General features: G+C 30.0%; 2 protein-coding genes across 3 annotated transcripts; one reads left to right on the top strand and one right to left on the bottom strand.

The window, feature by feature from the left end:
- Positions 1 to 11,991: 11,991 nt before the first annotated feature.
- On the top strand, positions 11,992 to 17,919 carry LOC105767919 (homeobox-leucine zipper protein GLABRA 2). Of its 2 annotated transcripts, XM_012587510.2 has the most exons (12): positions 11,992 to 12,217; positions 12,352 to 12,635; positions 13,245 to 13,362; positions 13,466 to 13,660; positions 13,753 to 14,130; positions 14,214 to 14,315; positions 15,966 to 16,175; positions 16,315 to 16,489; positions 16,593 to 16,864; positions 17,074 to 17,160; positions 17,236 to 17,640; positions 17,763 to 17,919. In XM_012587510.2, the coding sequence occupies exons 1-11, from the start codon at positions 12,146 to 12,148 to the stop codon at positions 17,617 to 17,619; spliced, it is 2,277 nt and encodes a 758-aa protein (XP_012442964.1). In that variant the 5' UTR covers positions 11,992 to 12,145; the 3' UTR covers positions 17,620 to 17,640; positions 17,763 to 17,919. The 2 variants fall into 2 exon arrangements, with proteins under 2 accessions (XP_012442964.1, XP_012442963.1); XM_012587509.2 differs by having other exon boundaries at positions 17,236 to 17,919.
- A 692-nt stretch (positions 17,920 to 18,611) lies between these two features.
- LOC105767923 (30S ribosomal protein S17, chloroplastic) lies at positions 18,612 to 19,243 on the bottom strand. Its single transcript, XM_012587516.2, has one exon. The coding sequence runs from the start codon at positions 19,185 to 19,187 to the stop codon at positions 18,726 to 18,728; it is 462 nt and encodes a 153-aa protein (XP_012442970.1). The 5' UTR covers positions 19,188 to 19,243; the 3' UTR covers positions 18,612 to 18,725.
- Between the last annotated feature and the right edge of the window lie 1,804 nt (positions 19,244 to 21,047).

The following is a 21,047-nucleotide window of genomic DNA, read 5'->3' as shown; positions in this document are numbered from 1 at the left end:
TGACAGTGTTTGTAAGACAATGAGTAGAAATAGATCTATCAAATCGGCTAAGGGCTGAAAATTAAATTTTGCAGAAAATTTGAAGCTATTGTGCTACCTGTCACACATGCTCTGCAAAATTCATGTATCTTCCATTCGGCACTCGGCACAAGGCTGCAGCCATTGCTTTTTAGCAGCACGACTTAAACAAAGCATATAAATTATATTATATTAATAGGTAAATGTTGGATTCTTTATGCCTTCTTTCGTAAAATTCGACAAATAACAATCAATTTTAATACGACAATGAAAAATATAACAAAATTGGAACCCAAAATTTAGCTTACAAAGTATAGAATCTTTTAGAATTTTTGCATGCAGCAGGGAATGTTCCATTCTTCTGTAAGCTAGCTATTTCTTGGCCGGCACCGAAAGCCCAGTGAAAATTCTAGTTTTGCGTTTGCAGCTCTTAATTGGTAACATTTCTTGGATTCACAATTCACTCCTTTTTCTTTTTTTTTCTCATTGAGCTTTTTAATGGATAAATAAATTGAAAAGACAATTTTGGCAGCAACGAAAAGCAAATCCCGTCTACTTCTTCTCGTAATAAAGCAATAAATATTTACATATGAAAAATCATCTGCCATTGATTGATTATCCGCTTGGCTTAATAGTAATGAATATTTAGATGTGCGAGTTAGTTGTGGACTGGTGGTTGCCCAGGGCCATTAATTTGAACTGTCAAAATTGAAAGCCACCGCCATCGTTCAAACCAAATGCAGATATATATCCGGAAAAGACGACCGAGATTTGTAGTTGATGAATCTTGTTATATGTGTTAGGATTTTTCAAAACAATGTGAAAAGTTTCCAGGTTTTTGGCCTAACTTTAAGTTTACACGTAAAGCAATATTGTCCGGGCTGCGCCTCATTTTCATTCATCGAATCAATGTCTCCCCCCACTGTTTCTCCTTCTTTTTTTTTCTCGGATTTCATGGAAGAAGAGATCAAAATAGAATCATTTTGAGGCATAACTTCTACGTCTCTAAAATGCAGCAAAATCATAAATTTTTTATTTAGGTTTATATTTAGTTCCATTTAAATAGACAATAAGATGAGGGTTTTGTTTTTTACATAAAGTTAAATTATACAAAATTGATTTTGGAATCATTACTCTCTTATCAAAAACATGTTTAATAGGATATACAATACATCCATTTATATAAATAAATACCTTCTTTAAGATAAATTCAGTATACCAAACTTTTAAAGTGACAAATGCAACCTCACTAAATATAGTTACTTCAATTACTAAGAAGGGACAAATTGGATAGGCAAACTATTTCCCGATGAAAACTTAAAATGAGTGAGTGAGTGACGTGAAACTTTTGCAAGCAAACTACTTTCTTTCCTTTTTATGTCGTTAGCAATTATGTTCCATTTAGTATTTTCAATTTAATATATTGCATGGTAGGTTTTCACCTTACTTACAAAACCACCATTTTCACCTACTCTTCTACAACTAACTGTCACTAAAACTTGGATATTATACGAGTTTGAAGCTTCCCCTTCTTTTTTTCGGTTGAAGTTTGTTGAATAATATATATTAATAGTAAGGTTAAAATGTGCTACAAGTCCCTATACTTTTCTAAAATTAAGAATTTAGTCCTTGTACTTTTATTTCATGAGATTTAGTCCTTCTACTTTTTAAATTTCAAAATTCAGCTTAACTGTTAACACTGTTAAATATTTTTTTGTTAAATCAAAATTAATTACATGGTTACCAAGTAAGTAAATTTTTTATTTCAAAAATGTCTTAGTGACAAATCTAACAAAAAAACTAATAGTACTAACAATTAGACCTAAATTTTGAAATTAAAAAGTATAGAGATTAAATTTCATGAAATGGAAGTATATGGACTAAATTTCTAATTTTAAAAAGCACAAAACTTATTACATGTTTTAACTTAATAAAATTTATATTTGATACTTGGTACAATTTTATATATGATCGATGATAAGACATCATTAAGGATGAAATCATTTGGAATTTTAGTTGAGTGATAGCATACTTTAAAATCATCAAATATAAATCCTAACAATGACAGGGTTTATGGGTTCTTATTTTTTATTTCGTAAGTAATAGGTTTTGTGTTTAATCTACTGACAACGTACAATTATGTATACTGTCATGCAAATATAAATTCATAATAATTTTATTAAATTGAAATGAGCTTAGATTTATGCTTGTAATAAAAATGGAATGAACGAATAATTATTTGGGACTGCATCTTAAAAAGATAAAATAATAAACGCAGCCTCATAAACAAGAATATATTTACAAATATAAAAAAACCAAATATTTAAATTTGAATTTCAACTTCGAAAAGTCTAATAACATAATAAAATAAGCCGCAAATTATTTCAAAATTTTAACGACTTAAAAACATTTTATTATTAGAATTAAATTCTACAAACAGTATGGTAGTTTTACTTAAACATATCATCATGGCACCCTTATTTGGCTCCTCTTAATTGTCCGTGGTTTTATGACTTGCCTAGGACTATGGGGCCAGATGTATTAGGATGCATGGTTAACTTCAATTGGAAAATTGTAATCTCATCAATGTTATCCCATGCTAATTAGTATACTGAAGATGTTGATTCATTTCGTGCTTAATTGCAAGAGTTTTTGTTTTGTTGTGTGATAGTCATAAATACCTAAACAACATACGGGAAGATAAAAAGAAAGAATTAAATTGACATCAAATACCTTCGTTTAAGTTGATTTGTTTTTTTATCCCGTATCTAATATCAATGATACTTTAATTATTTAAGATTATCAAAAAAAAGATACTTTAATTATTTAAGACATGTGGCAGTATGAGATTGCAACATATGGCATTAAAGATATTAATTTCAACGACATTATCATCTGAAAATTAAATAAGTATAAAAAATTTATAATAAATTAAAATGAAATATATATTACAAAACCAAGAAGTTGTAAAAATAAGATACAACTTTAAAAAATTGGGTTTCTCATTCGTCAGTTATATTTACATTTAAGAATAAAAATATTCTTTTATTTCTATTTTCATTCTTAAATTCAATCTCAGTATAAAAAAAATCATTTATCTTCTCAAATTCAATCTCAATGACCAACAAAGAACCTAGTGTTTTAAACCCGAAATCAAACTATTATCTTCAAACTTTTTTTTATTGAAAAATAATAAAACTAAAAAACATAAAAATACTATAACTATCGTTTTATTCTAAGATTTCTCCTACTGGTTGCCCTGAGTCCTCATTTGACTCTCTGGTTGGATCCCATATTCTGTGAGTACTATTATCTTCAACTTTAAGCACAATTAAGCAACCCGGAATAAGAGCAAGAACAACCTAGTTAAATAAATAAATAAAATATAAGAATTCAATAAAAACCCTAAAAAATCCAACGAATCCAGTGAACAAGTGGGGAAATTCGCCCCTCGAATCTTTCGACCCTGAAATCCATGACTTCATCGTGCTGGTGCTGAAGATGGGTACAAAGAAAAAGAGAAAATTATAGGTTGGGATTTAGCTAATATATGTATATATAATTTTAGAAATTTTATTTTTCAATCATATTTATGTGTCGTAATTTCATGCTACCATCTGTAATGATAATACAAAATAAACTAAACTAGATGATGAAAGAAAAGTTTGAGTACAAATTTAAAGCACAGAAAACTTAAAGAACTAATCTGAAAATTAGAGGTCCCAAGGACCAAATTCATATTTAAATTTTCATTAAAAATAACAAAAGTATGAATGTTTTCTAATAAAATTCCTAACAGTTAATAAAAAATATGAATTTCTTAAAATGAAATACGCTCGACAAATGCAAGTTTCGTTACTCTACACGTGGTCGTTTAGTGTTTTTCTAGTTAGTTAGATTATATATTAACAAATTATTTTATATTTATTTATGATTTTTTTTGAGAAATCTTGAGAAAAAATCTAATATTTTAAAACAGAAAACAAAAACTAAAAAAAAAAAAAGCCACCACATGTAAAGCAATGAAACTCAACGTTTGTGGAGCATTCACAATTCAATTTTAAATGTAATTTTTTTAAATATGAATGTAATAGTTTTAATTTTATATTTTGTAAATTTATTTGATGAAATGTTTTTTGGGAAATATTTTTTATTAGTAGATTTGTTAATTATTAGTACTTTAATTAGAAAATAGTGTTACTTTTAATTTTAAATTAGTTTAAATATGTACTTTTAAAGCAAAAAAAAAATAAAACTTAGGAAGTAAGTTGAAGTAGTGCTTTTACATTAGGAAATAGTAAAAATTATTGTTGATTTTTTATTTGATGCAATTTATAATTTATGACTTAAAATGATTCACTTTAATCCAATGGTTGAAATTATATTAATATCCATTATTCTCATTATAATTTTCACTGTAATTATTGTAACTTCAAAAAAATGGCTAAAACAATAAATATTGAAGCCTAATTATTAAAACTAAGAATCCAACATTTATCAATAAATTAAAGTAGGTGAACTCAATTTCACATCCAAATAAGATTTAAGGTATGAAAATAGTACCTGATCTACCATGGTTATAGTTTCTTGCTTAATTGTTTATACTTTAATGATGTTTCTTTGAATGGTTTAATCATATGCTCAATTTTTCAGAAACCAAAATCACTTTGTCAACTTTTTAAGAATGCCATTTCTTTTTAAAGCATTTCATGTTTAAATACTAATTTGCAAACTATGCCGCTTTCTTTTGTAGCCTTTTCAATAACCTCATCATTCTAATATATTTTCCTATCATAAATCAATTGAAATTTCACATTATTTGGCTCCCCAAAACTTACATCATAAGAAATCTAACAAAAGAAAAAATAACTTTAGAAATTAAGAAAGCAAGATGTACACTTCATGGTTTCCTCCTTTTGCATTCCCCAATAGGGGATGAAAAATAAATAAATAAATAAATATAAAAAGAAAGGATAAAGGAAAAGAAGGAAATCCAAAAGAAACCTCAAATCAATTAATACTATACAATCTTGTTGTGTTAATATTATTACCTTTCCATATGGGGAACCATGTGATTGCCTCATATTTCTACCACTCCCAACTACCAAAGCATAAAAAAAGAAGCTCATATATATCTAAGTTGAATTGTAGATGAAACTTAATCATAACCATTTCAAACAATATGTTAATGATTAAGGCTAACAATATACTCAATTTTGTTCATAAAAACTATTCTTCATTATCAGTTAAAGTTTTTAGTTGTGAAAAGAAAAGGAAAAACATTTCAAAATCTATTTTCTAAAAGTGCTAACATATAAAAGCATTTCTAAATAATCATTGAAATTAGGATAAAGGTAAGCCCTCGTATTCATGCCTACATATAAAATTGAAAATCTACCTCTACTTTGATAAATTAAAAATTAATGGTTAAAAGTTTAAGTGTTAACTTTATTTAATATAAAAGATTGTAAGTATTTTAAATTTAAGGTGAGCTTTAGTACACTAACATATATGACTCCTTTTTAAATAGTTGTTTTTAAAAATATTTTACCATGCCCTTATAAGTAGTGGTGGAGTTAAATAGTGGTCACCGGTCAAAATTTTGAAAAATCTCATTTTTCCCTTGAAATTTTTAATTAAGCTCTCTTAAAATTTTCAGAAATTTCCATTAATTTTACAAAAATTTTAAGATTTTAATTAAAGCCTCAAATATATATATATATATATATATTTTTTTAAATCTTCATTTAACTCTTAAAATTTTGAAAATTTTACTAGGCTCTCCCAAAATTTAGTCCCAAGATTCGTCATGGCCTATAGAACACTTGTAAACCCTTAATCAAATAATTTCCTCACATTTATCAAATTATTTGATATATCAATAAAAATTAAGTTTTAAATTTTTAATAGTAAATCTTAATTTTAAAATGTATTTATTTTATTTAATCATATTAATATAATACTTTAAATAACTTTTGATAAAAGTTAAATATAATAAATTGAATATTTAATTTTTAACAAAAAGTGATAATTTATTTTAATATAAATGTTTAGATAATAAAACAACATAACATTTTCAGCATTAGTAGCTATTGATCTACTTATCCTAATCTAAGACATTTTTAAAATTTTTTATTAAATAATATTTCAATATAATTATAAATACATTTAATTAAATATTATATTATAATTATAATATTTTTATATTTTATCAAAATCACGCTTAATTTCAATTAATTTCCAATCTGTGAAAGAAAAAGAAAAGAAAAAAAAAAAAACTTTCCTGAAAGTTTAATGGCGACCTTAGCTAAAACCAGTTTTGTCGGAATTTAAGGGCCCATGTACTTAAAAGATTATCTTATAAAATAATAGCATGATGATTGATGACAATGCCATGGGATTTCGAAGACGAAAGGAAATTCTCCTTCATTCCTCTGTCTCTGCTTTTTTTTTTTCGTGAGTGATTTAGGGTGTTTTTGAATCAACGGTATATTTATTTTCGATAATATTAAAAATAGTAATGACGATGAAGTTAATTATTATAATTATGAAGTAAAATAATCTACTGCACCAATAATCCATTTGAAATCATACTAACACCATAAAAGCTTTTCATATTTTATTATCTTTTAGAGAAAGCTTTGTTAAAAAAGAAGAGTACTTTCATTAGTTTTCTCCATCTTAGAAAACCCACTTGAGGCCAAAGAATAACAATAAATGCATAAATAAACAAAAATAATCTTTGACTTTGAAGAAAGAAAATTTGGGATGGGAAAATCACCAAATTTCTTTTCCTATTGTCACCTCCATTAAGGTTTTGTGAAAAACCTTTTGTATTAAATATTTCATTTATTAATTGCAAGAATAAGAAATCCTTAAATATATATATATTTTAAAAATAAAATATGTTAAATATTTAAATACAAATACAATATTGTATTTCTTAAATATATTGCATTTATATCTGAAATATTGTATTTATACTTTTTCAAACATAAATTCATGATTAAATTATTCAGGAGATTACCGTATTATAAAAGTAAGAGTTATTTAATTTCATTCAAAATAAGTACCTTGGTTAAATGTTTATTTCTTTATAATTTCTAAAATTTATAACTTGAATTTTTTGAATTGTCTTCTTTCTTTCTTATTTTATAATATTTTCTTTAAAAAAACCATATCATTCACGCCAATATGACACGTTTCTAATTTTATAAGGTTTCTTGAATTTTCGGAATTCTTTTTAATTTTTATAATCATTTCAAAATTTTTAAAAATAATTTATACTCTTTGTTTTATTTTTAAAATCTCTATTACCATATAATTCATGTCAACATAACACACGTTGGCATTTCCTCGCAATTTAGGTTTTCTTTTTGTCGTCAACATTTTTTAATTTTCATTTTTACTCACTTTTGAATAATATAAAGATTAAAGTGCCTCATTCATTTAAAAAAAAAAGACTAAATTACTCAAGACCCCGTATTATAGGGACTTCTCGAATATTTTAGCCTAAATTCATTCATAAGTAGTATAATTGCATGATTTGACTATCCTCAGCTTTTTCACTATTTGGTTAAACCGAAAGTGGATTATTTGCCCAATAAGATTTTAGTTTGATGCTAAAAATTTTTGCTGTTAGAGGGATGTCATGTCACTTTCCCTGGTGGCCAATATTTTATTAAAAAAATATTATTGGAAAACAAGGGTTTGGCTTATCAAATAAATTTAATAATTAAAAAACAACAACATACAGTAATTCCTTGTTATTTTAACTTTCTTAGAAAAACAATGAACTTTATTAGATAAGCATTTAAATAAATAATAACAGGATTTAATTATCAAGGTCGTGGTTTCCTTCTTCGTATTTTTAGCCAAAAGAAATTCTCTTTTCATTAAAATTAATTTTAATAATTAGTGCAATTTGTTGAAAACAAAATTGCCCATATTTGATAGTGCGAGCTAAATGTTTTGTGGAAAACAATGTTATCGTATAATAAATTTGCAGTTATCTCCCTAAGTCTATATATTAAAATATCATACAAATGTTTCATGTTTGAAACATTGTGATAGGATTGTTTTGAAATTTTGAAAAGTTTGAGTCAAATACATTAATTGCCTTCACTTATTTCAACCCATTAAATTATATATATAAAGACACAGAGAAATATAATAATAAATAATCATAATAATTAAATAATAATAAACTTATTAATAATAATAAAAGAGTAACAGACAACTTACATAGCTCACAAACTTCACAAAAATATTCATATTCAATGACTGTACTTGTTTGACCTTTACTGATCAAGTGAAGCCGCTTCCTTTCTATCATGGCTCAGCTTAGCGGCTAAGCTAAGTTGAGCTTAGCTAATTCTTTATCTTTGGGTAAACTACACTCAAGGTTTCTAAACTATCAGTGAGTTTACGTTTTAGTCACCTAACTTCATACAATTACAAAATAGATATTGAACTATTCGAAAATTTTCATTTAAGTCATTGAGTTGTTAAGTTTTTTTTTTTAAGTCCGGCAGGCGAGTTCTAAGCGGTGATTCAACGATTGGTACGGTGCATCAATACTCATCGACAAGTACAATAACATACCTTAGATCCAAGTTAATTTTATGACCAATGACAGAGATTGGAGAAGATAGCTATTTGGATTCTGGTTCGCAGATTCGTAATGCTCAAAATTGTTTCATGAAAAAAAAACCTAAACTGTAGTAGAGAAGAGGAATAGAGCTTTTGATTGATGAATGTGGTGCAAACAAAAAAAAAGCTATACAATAATGATTTTAACAACCTAATAACTTCAATGAAAACGTTTGAATAATTTAGTGACAATTTTGTAACTTTTTGAAGTTGAGGGACCAAAATATAAACTTATTAATAGTTTAGTGACTTTGGGTGTAGTTTACCCTTTTTGACAGTGTTAAGGAATCTAATTCTTATATTTAAGCCCTTTACTAAGCTGGCGTCACTCTTAACTCAAGAGCGAAGCCAGAAAGTTTTTTTAGGGAGGCCGAATGAAATTTTAATTTTTAATAGTCTATATCTTTATAATTTTTAAAAGATTAAATCAAATTTTTATAATTTTGGGGGGATCAAAGTGCATTTTTACTTTTATTAATTTAAAATTTTTTAAAAAATTAAAGGGCTTAAATAGTAATTTTCCATTTTAGGGGGGCTGGGGCCCCTGCCAGCCCTCCTAGATTCGCCTCAGTCTTAATTGGATCACTAACTTAGTTATGAAATTACAGAAATACCTCTTCATCTAAATTTTAATTAATAATATTGTTATTATGACGCTTTTGTGTCTTCATACTTTTACATCATCTTTAAACAAAAGAATTTAAAATTACAAATTTAATAATTGGACACTTGTGCAATTGTCTTAAAATATAAATTTATTACCACTTTACCTATATTTGTTAGCTAATACTTACATAGTTGGTGTCACCCTTAACTAGATCACCACTTAGTTATGAAATTACATAAATACATCTTCTTTTAAATTATAATTAATATTATTATGATACTTTTATCTTTTCATATTTTTATATCATCTTTAAATAAAAATTACAAGTTACAAATTAAAGGATTGAACATACATTCAATAATATTAAATTTCAAGTTCATTACTCGTCTACCTATTTTCATTGTCAAATAAATTTTTAAAAATGTTTTTACATAAAGTATTTTCTTCCACCCACATTACGAAGCGTGACAAAATTTAATAATTTGTAATTATTTTTCTATACTAGAATAACTTATGGTTATTTTTATGTTTAAAATATTATTGGATTCATTGGATTTTAGTTTTTATTTCTTGAAGAAAATTGATAAATTACATTTATTTTATTCATTAAATTGACTTCTTGAAGTAGTACCAAAAAAAGTCAGAATATAGTAATTGAACTCACAATGTTATATTTGTTTGGTATCTCAAAACATGAAAAAAAGTGTAAAATAAAGTAACCCTAGTCAATTTATGAGTCGCTTTGTTAGTCTCCCTTTTCGTCCATTGAAAAGATAAATTCGAGAAAAAGGAATTGAGGTGAACACAATTTTTAACACGATTATCAAATTCAATTACATCAATACTTGGAAGATTTAAAACATTGACCATACTTTGACAACCAAGTTCAATCACAATATTATTTAACCTTTGAATGCGAAGTCATGATAGCACTCCTGAATAGCAAATATCTCAATAAAAGGGGATCCCAAAAAATTATTAACATGATCAACCAACCCTTTAATAAAAGCACGATTATGGTCCTAAACAATGGCCGCAAAACTTCAACACTACTCCTCACAAAATAAAATACCATCTACGTTACATTTGGGAATGCTGGTAGCTGATTTTTTCACATAGAATTCGTCGAATCTAACCAATGAGTAAACGTTGAACCAAAAACAAACTGAACCTCTATCCAATATTGCATAGTAAAAGTATCTACAAAATTAAGGGTGGGTTTGGATGGGCGGTGGGGGGCGATATAATGCGTTTAACTTACTTTTTGTCTCACGCTACAGTATCGCTATATTATCTAATCTCACCGCTACCACTATTTTTACACAAACCACAAATAAACACACTATCCATCCAAACTCACCCCCACATGCCAGGAAGAATGAGCCTCACCTTTTCAATAAAGCAAATTACGATAAAACTAAATAAGGTATCTATACCATTAATGAATCGTACATATTTAATTTATATTCTAAATGCATCAAATACCAGCTTTAAACTCTTAATTATTAAAATTTAAAATGCGAGAGGTTAATGGAATGCATAAAAGTGTATAAGTTTTAATATTATACGGTGTTATCAACACACGTTTTAAATATATATTAATATATTAATGGATTATAATTAGATAATGTGTTTTGCGAATATTTTAAGCAATCTGTAGATGTGTTCATTGTCCTCTAAAAGAGTATAATGTATTAAGACCAATAGGTATGAAATTTACAGTAACAAAGAAGAGTAGTTTTGATCTTCTTTAGAGGCAGCCAAAACAATGAGTGAAACCTGCTTCTAGTTTTGGTTTAATACCTTTATCTTTATCTGACATTAAATTTTAAAATAATAAATTATTTACAATTGCAAAGAAAAATAATGTAGGATGAGCAATTCTTGTGAAGTAAAGATGATTTTGGATTGGATTTAAATTTAAAAAATTAATACAAAAATAAAGTAGTTCAGGCAAAAAGAAAATGGTATGCCCTATAGTATTTTATCTCAAAAAAGTCAGTGATCATTACGGTACATTATGAGAGAATATAATCAAATTATGGATTACTCAGCTAAATAAGTTTTGGCTGGAAAAAATGACTTGCAGGTTTTTAAATCTCTCTCATGATGATTCGCGCTTTTCTCAATATGGATAAGTCTAAAGACGATTTTTCTTTTCAAAATATTACTATGTAATTAGTTAATTTTATTTTATTATCACCAAAAAAATGTATATCTCGACCAATAAAATTTCAAATTCAGACCTATAATAAATCATTATTCTTTTATTTTTATATATATAAATATTCTATTGGCATGTTGATATACTCATAAATGTTGGATTTGTCAATTTCTAGCGACACCTTTTTGAGATTCACTAAAATTTAATTACATTGCATTTAAATTTGTAATTACTGTTTAATGATCTTGGCAAAATCCGAAGTTAATTACTCTTTTATATATATAATATATATTCTATTGGAGCCCATAGTTGAAGCGAGCAAGCTGGAGCCATAGCATTATATATAAACTGAAAATACCGTTGGTGAGCTCAATCCAAGCGTTCAACAGCTTTAAAGTTAGTTGGGTCTTTCACATTACCATTTACAAATATCTAACAGTCAACTCCTACCAGCCTTTTTTTCCTTTTCTTCTCCTCTCTGAGCCTTACTTATGAACTCAACCATGGCAGAAAATCTCCTCACTCTAATATTTTACTATTTGAAACGAATAAATAAAATAAAATAAAAAGCGATGGGTGAGTTCATTTTTGTTTTATATCCTTAAAATCGATGAGACCCCACATTTAATTCCTCTCTCTCTATCCCTTTCTTCCTGCCCCTTAAAAACAACCATTTCATCAGCTCATCCAAATCCCATATTGCCATGGGCGTCGTCGACATGACTAACCCACCCACCAAAGATTTCTTTGCTTCTCCCGCTCTCTCCCTTAGCCTTGTAAGTAGCTTTTAACTTTTCTTCTTCTTTTTTTTTGTTTCTCAATATCATGTATATATATCTCATACGTATGACTAGCTAACTCCTTTTTCAACTTGTATGTGTTTCTTTTTCACGTCTGTGTTTTTATAAAGGCCGGGATATTCCGGGATGCCGGTGCTACGGCGGCAGCTCCGACTGCGAGTGCGAGTATGGAGGTGGAGGAAGGAGATGAAGGAAGCGGAGGAGGAGGAGGATCAGGTAGTAAGAAAGATGACACTGTAGAAATCAGTAGCGAAAACTCGGGCCCTGCAAGATCAAGATCCGAGGATGACTTGCTAGATCACGACGATGACGAGGATGACGCCGATAAGTCCAAAAAGAAGAAGAGAAAGAAGTATCATCGTCACACCGCCGACCAAATCAGAGAAATGGAAGCGTAAATCTCCCATTTTCATCTCTTCCCCCCCCCCCCTTTTCCTTTTATGCAATTCTCATAAGTATATTAAGGACTTGAAAGCAATGATATTTAGTAAATCTGAAATCCGAATCCAAGCTACAATGAAAACCGAGTTACTTTGGGTAATTTTAATTCAAATTCACCAAATGTTTTAATTACGATAAATTTGGTACATATGCCAAACTCTCATATATAGACATACACTACCATGCATGGAGTAGTTTGGAAATATTTTAAATTAATTCTGAGAAAGTTAGTGACATGCTTACAGAAGAAAACAAGATTATAAAGTTAAAGATGTCCCAAAGTTTTATGGTGACTTTAGTTGCCTTTTATAGCTTTGTTTTTACATGAAAGATTGATAATAAAATCATATGCACCAAAAGCCATATTCTTTGGTTTTTTTTGTTTTTTTCTTTAATCATGGCTGAAGTGATGTCTCTCTTGTTCTCTAATTGCTTGACATGAATTATTATCCTCATATGATCGAAGTTTATGATGAGATTTGTTGTATTTCTGTCTGTAACAAATTAAAGTACCGTTATTTGCCTTGTATGAAGAACTGAATGAAATGTAAAACTTTTTCAGGCTGTTTAAGGAATCACCCCATCCAGATGAGAAGCAAAGGCAGCAATTGAGTAAACAATTAGGCCTTGCTCCAAGGCAAGTCAAGTTCTGGTTTCAAAATCGTCGAACACAAATCAAAGTAATCCCAGTTTTTCTCTTCTAAAGTTTTCACCATACATATAGCTTTAGTTGAAATCAGAGTATTTCTTTGCTGGTGTTAATGGAGTTGCGCCAATTTGCAGGCTATACAAGAGCGCCATGAAAATTCGTTGTTGAAGCAAGAGCTGGATAAGCTCCGAGATGAAAACAAAGCCATGAGGGAGACTATAAATAAAGCGTGTTGCCTCAACTGTGGCATGGCTACCACTGCCAAAGATGGCTCCATTACAGCTGAAGAACAACAACTACGAATCGAGAATGCCAAACTCAAAGCCGAGGTCTTGAGAGCTAATAATCAATAGATTTTTTTTTCTCTCGTAAAAATCTTTATTTAATGTCCATAATATATTCAGTTTCAAAATATTTGCAGGTAGAAAAACTGAGAACAGTAATAGGAAAATACCCTCCGGGTGCATCAACGACTGGTTCATGTTCATCTGAAAATGACCAAGAAAACAGGAGTTCATTGGATTTTTACACTGGGATTTTCGGACTTGAAAAGTCGAGAATCATGGAGATTGTAAACCAAGCCATGGAAGAGTTGCAAAAGATGGCTACGGCTGGTGAACCGCTGTGGGTTCGAAGCGTTGAGACGGGTCGGGAGATACTTAACTACGATGAGTACGTCAAAGAGTTCTCTGTTGAAAGTTCAAGCAATGGGAGGCCAAAAAGATCCATTGAAGCCTCTAGAGAGACTGGGGTTGTTTTTCTTGATCTCCCGAGGCTGGTACAAAGCTTCATGGATGCGGTAAGAATCAATATGCGCATATATATAGAAGTCATTTCTATAGTTAACTGTAAATATGATTTTAATTTGTTCTCTTTCAATAGAATCAATGGAAGGAAATGTTCCCATGCATAATCTCAAAGGCTGCTACTGTTGATGTGATTTGCCATGGGGAAGCTCCGAATAAAAATGGTGCTGTACAGTTGGTAAGTTGCCTAATTTCTCTGTCCGCAATTCTTGTTGCCGTGTTTTTTTTTTTTTTTAATGTCTAAAAGCCAAAACACAAATATTTATGTTTTTTTCAAGTACTTTATATAATAATTTTGAATTAAACTATTTTAAAATACAATATTAAAGATAACATTATAAATAAATAAATATATTTCTAAAAAATTAGTTTTATATCTACATAACTTGATACGTTAGAATTTATGTTATATAAAATTTAATTTGTTCATATATATGTACACGTATTATCTTAAAGAGTTTTCTTTTTCGTATTAAATTTTACTTTATATTTTTCTTTAATTATATTTCTTTTATAACGTAATTATGTCATATTCAGCATTTCTAGATCTACCGTTTACGATGTTACGATCTGCTTTTCAAGATAATGTGGAGTAGCAGTTATATAGCATTGAAATAGTAACCTCGATAAATTTCAGCCATATTATAATATAGATTACATTGATATAATGTGAAGCCACTTTAACAACAATATTTCAAAGAATGAGAAGATAACAAGTATTAATGTATATAATAAGGAGCTGAAAATATAAATTTACTCAAGAAAATGTATATTTAATTTTATTTATAACTTTTAAATTATCTGTTCAATCATAATATTTATATGTTTATTATAATTATACTAATAATAAAGTTATGTTGTCGTTTTGGAACAACACAAAACAAAACAAAAAGAAGTAAAAAAATTAACAGAATTATATAAATATTTTACTTTGAAACTACTTTCTTTTATTTTTATGTATTATTTTTATAATAATCACCATATTAACTTTTACCTATTTTTTATTTTTATTTATTTTCATCAACAGAATGAATGTCGTATATATATATATGTTTTGTGAAGTACTGGTGATAATAAAATTGTTAAATAAAATTTTATTTTCAATTTGAGCTATCTTGTTATATACGGTTTCCTTCTTTAGGAGACAGTGGTCCACGTCAAAAGTCGAAACTTTTTTTTCCTTTTTTTATGTCTCTAACCTACAATAAACTAATCTACAATCGTACTCTAAACGCAGCGGAAGACCAAGGTCTTTTGACACCGACCCTTCGCATTATTAGTTATTTTTTCCAGTAATTAGGGATCCCAAAAAATATTTATAGTTTAGTCTTTTGAAATAAATAATTCTTACTAATAAATTTAGAATTTAACCATCACAATAAATTTGTTGAATTATTGTTGAAAGGAAGTTAATTCTTTCGAGATAAACTTTTATAGTGTTGATCATCGGGAGTTAATGGATCCAGTGAAGATTTTGTCTCTCAATCTTATAAAAACTCAAGTGTGATGAATATAATAAAATAAAAGTCTCTCGTTGGACGCTTTGAAGAGACAGATCATAAGTGCGTGCACAACCCTTGCTAAAAATATCTCTACATTTGTAAATATTGAGATTTCCTTAGTGGGTGGTGATTTACACTGCACCCAATAAGACACTTTCATTCTATAAAATTAAAATTAAAATTAAAATTTCAATATTAACCATCACTTTCGATCTGTTAATTTGTTCCGAAACTGCAATCTCCTTGTAAACAGAAAAAATAAAGTTAATGTTTTTAACTAAGTTTTACACATTGCATTGATGGTTGGTACTCTGAAATGGTTGCAGATGTTTGCTGAGCTGCAAATGCTCACACCCTTGGTGCCTACCAGAGAAGTGTACTTTGTCCGGTACTGCAAGCAATTGAGTGCTGAACAATGGGCAATTGTCGACGTTTCTATTGACAAAGTTGAAGAAAATATCGATGCATCCTTAGTGAAATGCAGAAAACGTCCTTCAGGTTGCATCATCCAGGATAAAACCAATGGCCATTGTAAGGTATACATACAAATGCATATAGCTCTTTTCGGGGAAATTCATGGTTTGCCAGCAAATTTAGAACTTTCTTTCTCGTTTCACTTGATAGAGTTTCATTTCGGAAACAAGCTTATGAATCCACTTTTTAACTAATTTTCAGGTGATTTGGGTGGAACACCTTGAGTGCCAGAAAAACACTGTTCACACGTTGTTCCGTACCATTGTTCGCAGTGGACTAGCATTTGGTGCAAGGCATTGGATGGCAACATTGCAACATCAGTGTGAAAGGCTCGTTTTCTTCATGGCAACCAATGTTCCTACCAAGGATTCAACTGGTATGTTTAAATTTTTGTCCATTGTGTCATGTAATTTAACAAATGGCATTTATTTTGTGTGCAAAGAAAATTTTCAGACGAATGCCTGTTATTAAAATTTTAGGTGTTGCAACATTGGCTGGGAGGAAGAGTATTTTGAAATTGGCCCAGAGAATGACATGGAGCTTTTGTCATTCAATTGGAGCATCAAGTTATCATACCTGGAATAAAGTCTCTACAAAAACAGGGGAAGACATTAGAGTATCTTCCAGGAAAAACTTAAATGACCCCGGTGAGCCACATGGGGTCATCGTCTGTGCTGTTTCTTCCGTTTGGTTGCCTGTCTCTCCGACTCTTTTATTTGATTTCTTGAGAGACGAATCTCGTCGCAGTGAGGTACTACTACATAGTGTAGCTTTTGCCTTAATGCAGTCACTAGAATAAGCCATTAGGGAATCTATAATTTAGCTCAATTAATTTATGCAATCACGTTTAAGAAGTCACAAATAACCTGGGATTTCTTTGTGCCAAAAAAAAATATTAGAATTATAAAATAAGAATTTCTATGAATAGTCATTTACCCATTTTTTTTCTGCAAACTCTAGTGGGATATCATGTCAAACGGAGGTCCTGTACAATCCATTGCAAACTTGGCCAAAGGAAAGGATCGGGGAAATGCAGTAACAATTCAAGTAAGTTCTTCAGGGTGTTTCTTTCCCCTGTTAACCGTATACAACATTCTAAGCTGCATCATGTTTTCTGTTCAGGCAATGAAGTCAAAAGAGAATAGCATGTGGGTGCTCCAAGATAGTTGCACTAATGCTTTTGAATCCATGGTGGTCTTTGCTCATGTGGATGTAACTGGAATACAATCAGTGATCACAGGATGTGACTCTAGCAACATGGCCATATTACCTTCAGGCTTCTCCATTCTTCCTGACGGACTCGAGTCAAGGCCATTAGTGATTTCTTCTAGGCACGAGAAAAGCAATGATACCGAAGGAGGATCATTGCTTACTGTAGCTTTCCAAATCCTAACAAACAGCTCCCCGACTGCCAAACTAACCATGGAATCTGTGGAATCTGTCAACACAATAGTATCTTGCACATTACGAAACATTAAGACAAGCTTGCAATGTGAAGATGGGTGATCAAATACCCTTCTTGATTAGGTAGACATTAACTGTAAAACTCATAGTTCTTTTTTTTTTCTTTCCCCCACAACTTGCAGGTTTAAGCAATGACCTATTTTTGTTATGTGGGTTTGTTTCTATTCCTTGTTTGGTTAGCACAGATGGTTTGGACACCAGGCATGTTTTGGAGGGCAAGCTGGATTCAGAGAGTTTGGATTTAAAAATCATTTTAGATGTAGGAGAGTGAAATATTCTCATGTATAGAATTACTATTCATTGATGCAATATTGTGGTTGTCTTGATTGCTTTACCGACTTATATATGCCCTGAAGGACGTTGATTTATCCACTGTTTTTTAAAGGAATTTAAGGTTTTTACACTACTAAAACTATCTCACAGCATGCCATTGCCAAGATGCTGCAGTCAACCATAAACCAATCTTAATTACTTATGGCTCAATACCAACAAATAGAACTATGACCTTTGAAGCATCAATCATCACGGAGAAGCTTACGTGAGGTTTTTAAGGACTAAATTTATTGGATAATCACTCACAAATTAAGTATTTTCATTTTGCATCAGCAATTGGAATGAGGTAGTATTGTTGCTAGGGCGGATCGGATTGGCTTCGGGAAAATTGGATATCCCCTCTCCTTCTAATAAATTGTCAAGCGTGGAACATCTTTGCATTGCTGCTGAAGTCTAGGACCCCAAATTAAATTCTCAAACCAAAACTACATCAGAACAATCCCAATGCAGCTTAACTTGATGATCCAAGTAAATCAATTCAAAAATATTTTATTCTTAAGGCAACACACATTATAGTGCTACCACAAATTATAATGTTGTTTTAAATTTCCTCGGCTTCTTCAATAGCATCTCGATCCTGGTTTTATCACTAGAACATCAATTTCTTAACCAATAAAGAAAAGAAACCCAATTCAAATAAACCAATCAAAAATAGAGCAGAGAATGAATGTCATGACAAACTCAAAAGACAATCCAGACCCTTGAAAAACGACAATTATTACATTAAGGAAAAGCAGTTTTTGAAACAGTGAAATCACTTGCAAAAGATCACAAATTTACCAACAACAAAAGGAGCCCACGCGAAGGGCTTAACACTAAGCCTGCGGCTGCTCTTGAGTCTGTTTAGACTCCAATGGAATCCCAAGCTCCCCTGCCTCCTCCTTCTCCTGCTTCCCATTCCTACTTGGTACAGCCACCGCAATGAAAGTCTTGGTCTTGCTAATAGGCCGGCTCTTCTCAAGCTGCACATAATCGCCAACTTTGAATTGGTTATCTGGGTCGTGAGCCTGAAACTTCTTCTTCTTCCTAACACGCCTCTTGTACTTGGGATGCGGGGCTAAACGCACCACTTCCACTGCCACTGTCTTGTCATTTGTGGCACAAACGACCCGGCCTTGCATGGATTTCATTGCCCTGATTGGAGGGAGAAAAGCCGGGGATCGGAGGGGTTGGTGAGGGGGAGAAGAGTTGGGTTTTGAGAGAAGAGGGAGGGAAGTTGAGCCATGGAGGAATGGGGATGAAAGCTTGAGAGATTGGAGAGAAAAAGTTATCGACATTTTGGGGTGTAGTGTCGAAGAAGAAGCGGATAAGGACTTGTGAGTTCTTTATTCTTATCTGTTATGGATTGGGCATGTGGGTTGGGTATAGGAGTTGAATGGTTGATAGACTTGATTATGGGCGGTTTATGCCCAGTTATTTTTTGAGCCCGGTTCTGTTCTTGGTTGATTCAATTATTGTAAAATGGGGTAAACTAGTACAGTATTCGTTTGAAGCAGTGACTATCATCATTATAAAATGTGATTTTTATATCTTTTTAAAAGAAAACTTCTTTTTAAGAATGTTTTAATGAAAAAGGATCTTATATTTGGATTGATATTAGTCTTGGATTCAATTTTTGAGTTTTTTTTATAGAATAATTAAATGGATTTATGTTTTAATAGATACCCAACAATGAGAATATGAAATAAAAGATAATTTAAACATAACATAAATATGTTTAATAAATTTAAATATAAAAAGAAATTATATAAGTTATTGGAAAAATATAGTCAAAATTTTTCCCTTAAATAATTATTAAATAAAAAAGTTTATACAAATGAAACATCTCCAAATGAGATTACTTACCTAATGTGTAGCTCTTTCCTGTAAATGCTTGAAACTTTGGTTTTTTCTCAGTTTTCTTTATATTTCCTTCATCAACCTCCTTATTTAGGTCGAAACTTTAGCTTTCTTTGAATTTGTTTCATGAACCTCCCTATTTCTGCCTAATATACTTTGACTTATTCTCATTTTTCTTTTAATTTGCTCCATCAACCTCTTTATTTTTGCCGATTTCAGCTGATATTAGGCAGATAAGTACTGCAACATGTTTATTCGTTTCTTGCCTAATATACTTTGGCTTATTCTCAGTTTTGTTTGATTTTGCTTCATCAAACTCTCTCTTTCTATCGATATTAAGCAGATAAGTACTGCAACATGGTTCTTCATTCAATTTTCTAGCTAAACCCATCAAATATTTTAACTCGGATTTTTTAGTTTCTTACCGCTTTTCTTCTTTCCAAGGGTGAAATCTACTTCACAATCTATATCGACAATACTAATAGCATCTAGGTTAATATAAAACCTTTTGCTACCATAATTGATAATTATGGTATCACTCTTTGTTAAGCAATAGGATTTCCATAAATTTTCTTCCAACACAGCTTTCGGGTTTGAACTGTCAATAAAATCACTTGTGATTCTATTCTAGCTTTTTGTTCTTCATATACATGAAGCATGTTTTTCTTCATCCAATACGGTAAGAACAATACACTGAAAAATTTCCTTTCGATTAGTTATGAATCTCACTCGAATTGTAAAGGCAAGTAACTGGATTTCCAAGATACGTTCAAAACTCATGGTGGACATAATAATTATATTACCAACAATTTCGACAAAGAGTGATTATTAAAATAAGCATGATTATTCTAATTATCTATTTGAGATTGATCATAATCAAAGTAATCTTTATCATCACCATCACCATCACCATCACCATCATTATCTTCCTTTTCTTCTAAAAGAAACTCATAATTATCATCATCTTTGTCGTCGATTTCTTCTGAAAAATTATTTATGTCGTTAGTATTACTATCTACAAATTTTTAAAGTGAGATTGAGAAATTTCATCAATCTTATCAAGATGATTTGAATCATGAGATGTTTCCATTATTTGCTTTCTTGTAGTCGGAAAACATGATTTTTGTAAAAGATTAAAAGAAAAGTTAAAACCTAGACTTAGGGTTTTGAGTATAATGATGTATTGTGAGATTAGATATTTAATTTCAAAAGAATATAAATGTAAGTAGGAGAAATTTTTCAAATGAGAGTATGAATGAGATGACGTAATTAGATATCTTGAAATCTATTCCGACGTT

The sequence above is a fragment of the Gossypium raimondii genome, chromosome 5, assembly GCF_025698545.1.
Source record: "Gossypium raimondii isolate GPD5lz chromosome 5, ASM2569854v1, whole genome shotgun sequence".
Lineage (NCBI taxonomy): Eukaryota > Viridiplantae > Streptophyta > Magnoliopsida > Malvales > Malvaceae > Gossypium > Gossypium raimondii.
The sequence above is the reverse complement of the archived record's forward strand: the minus strand, read 5'-3'. Positions and strand labels throughout refer to the sequence as shown.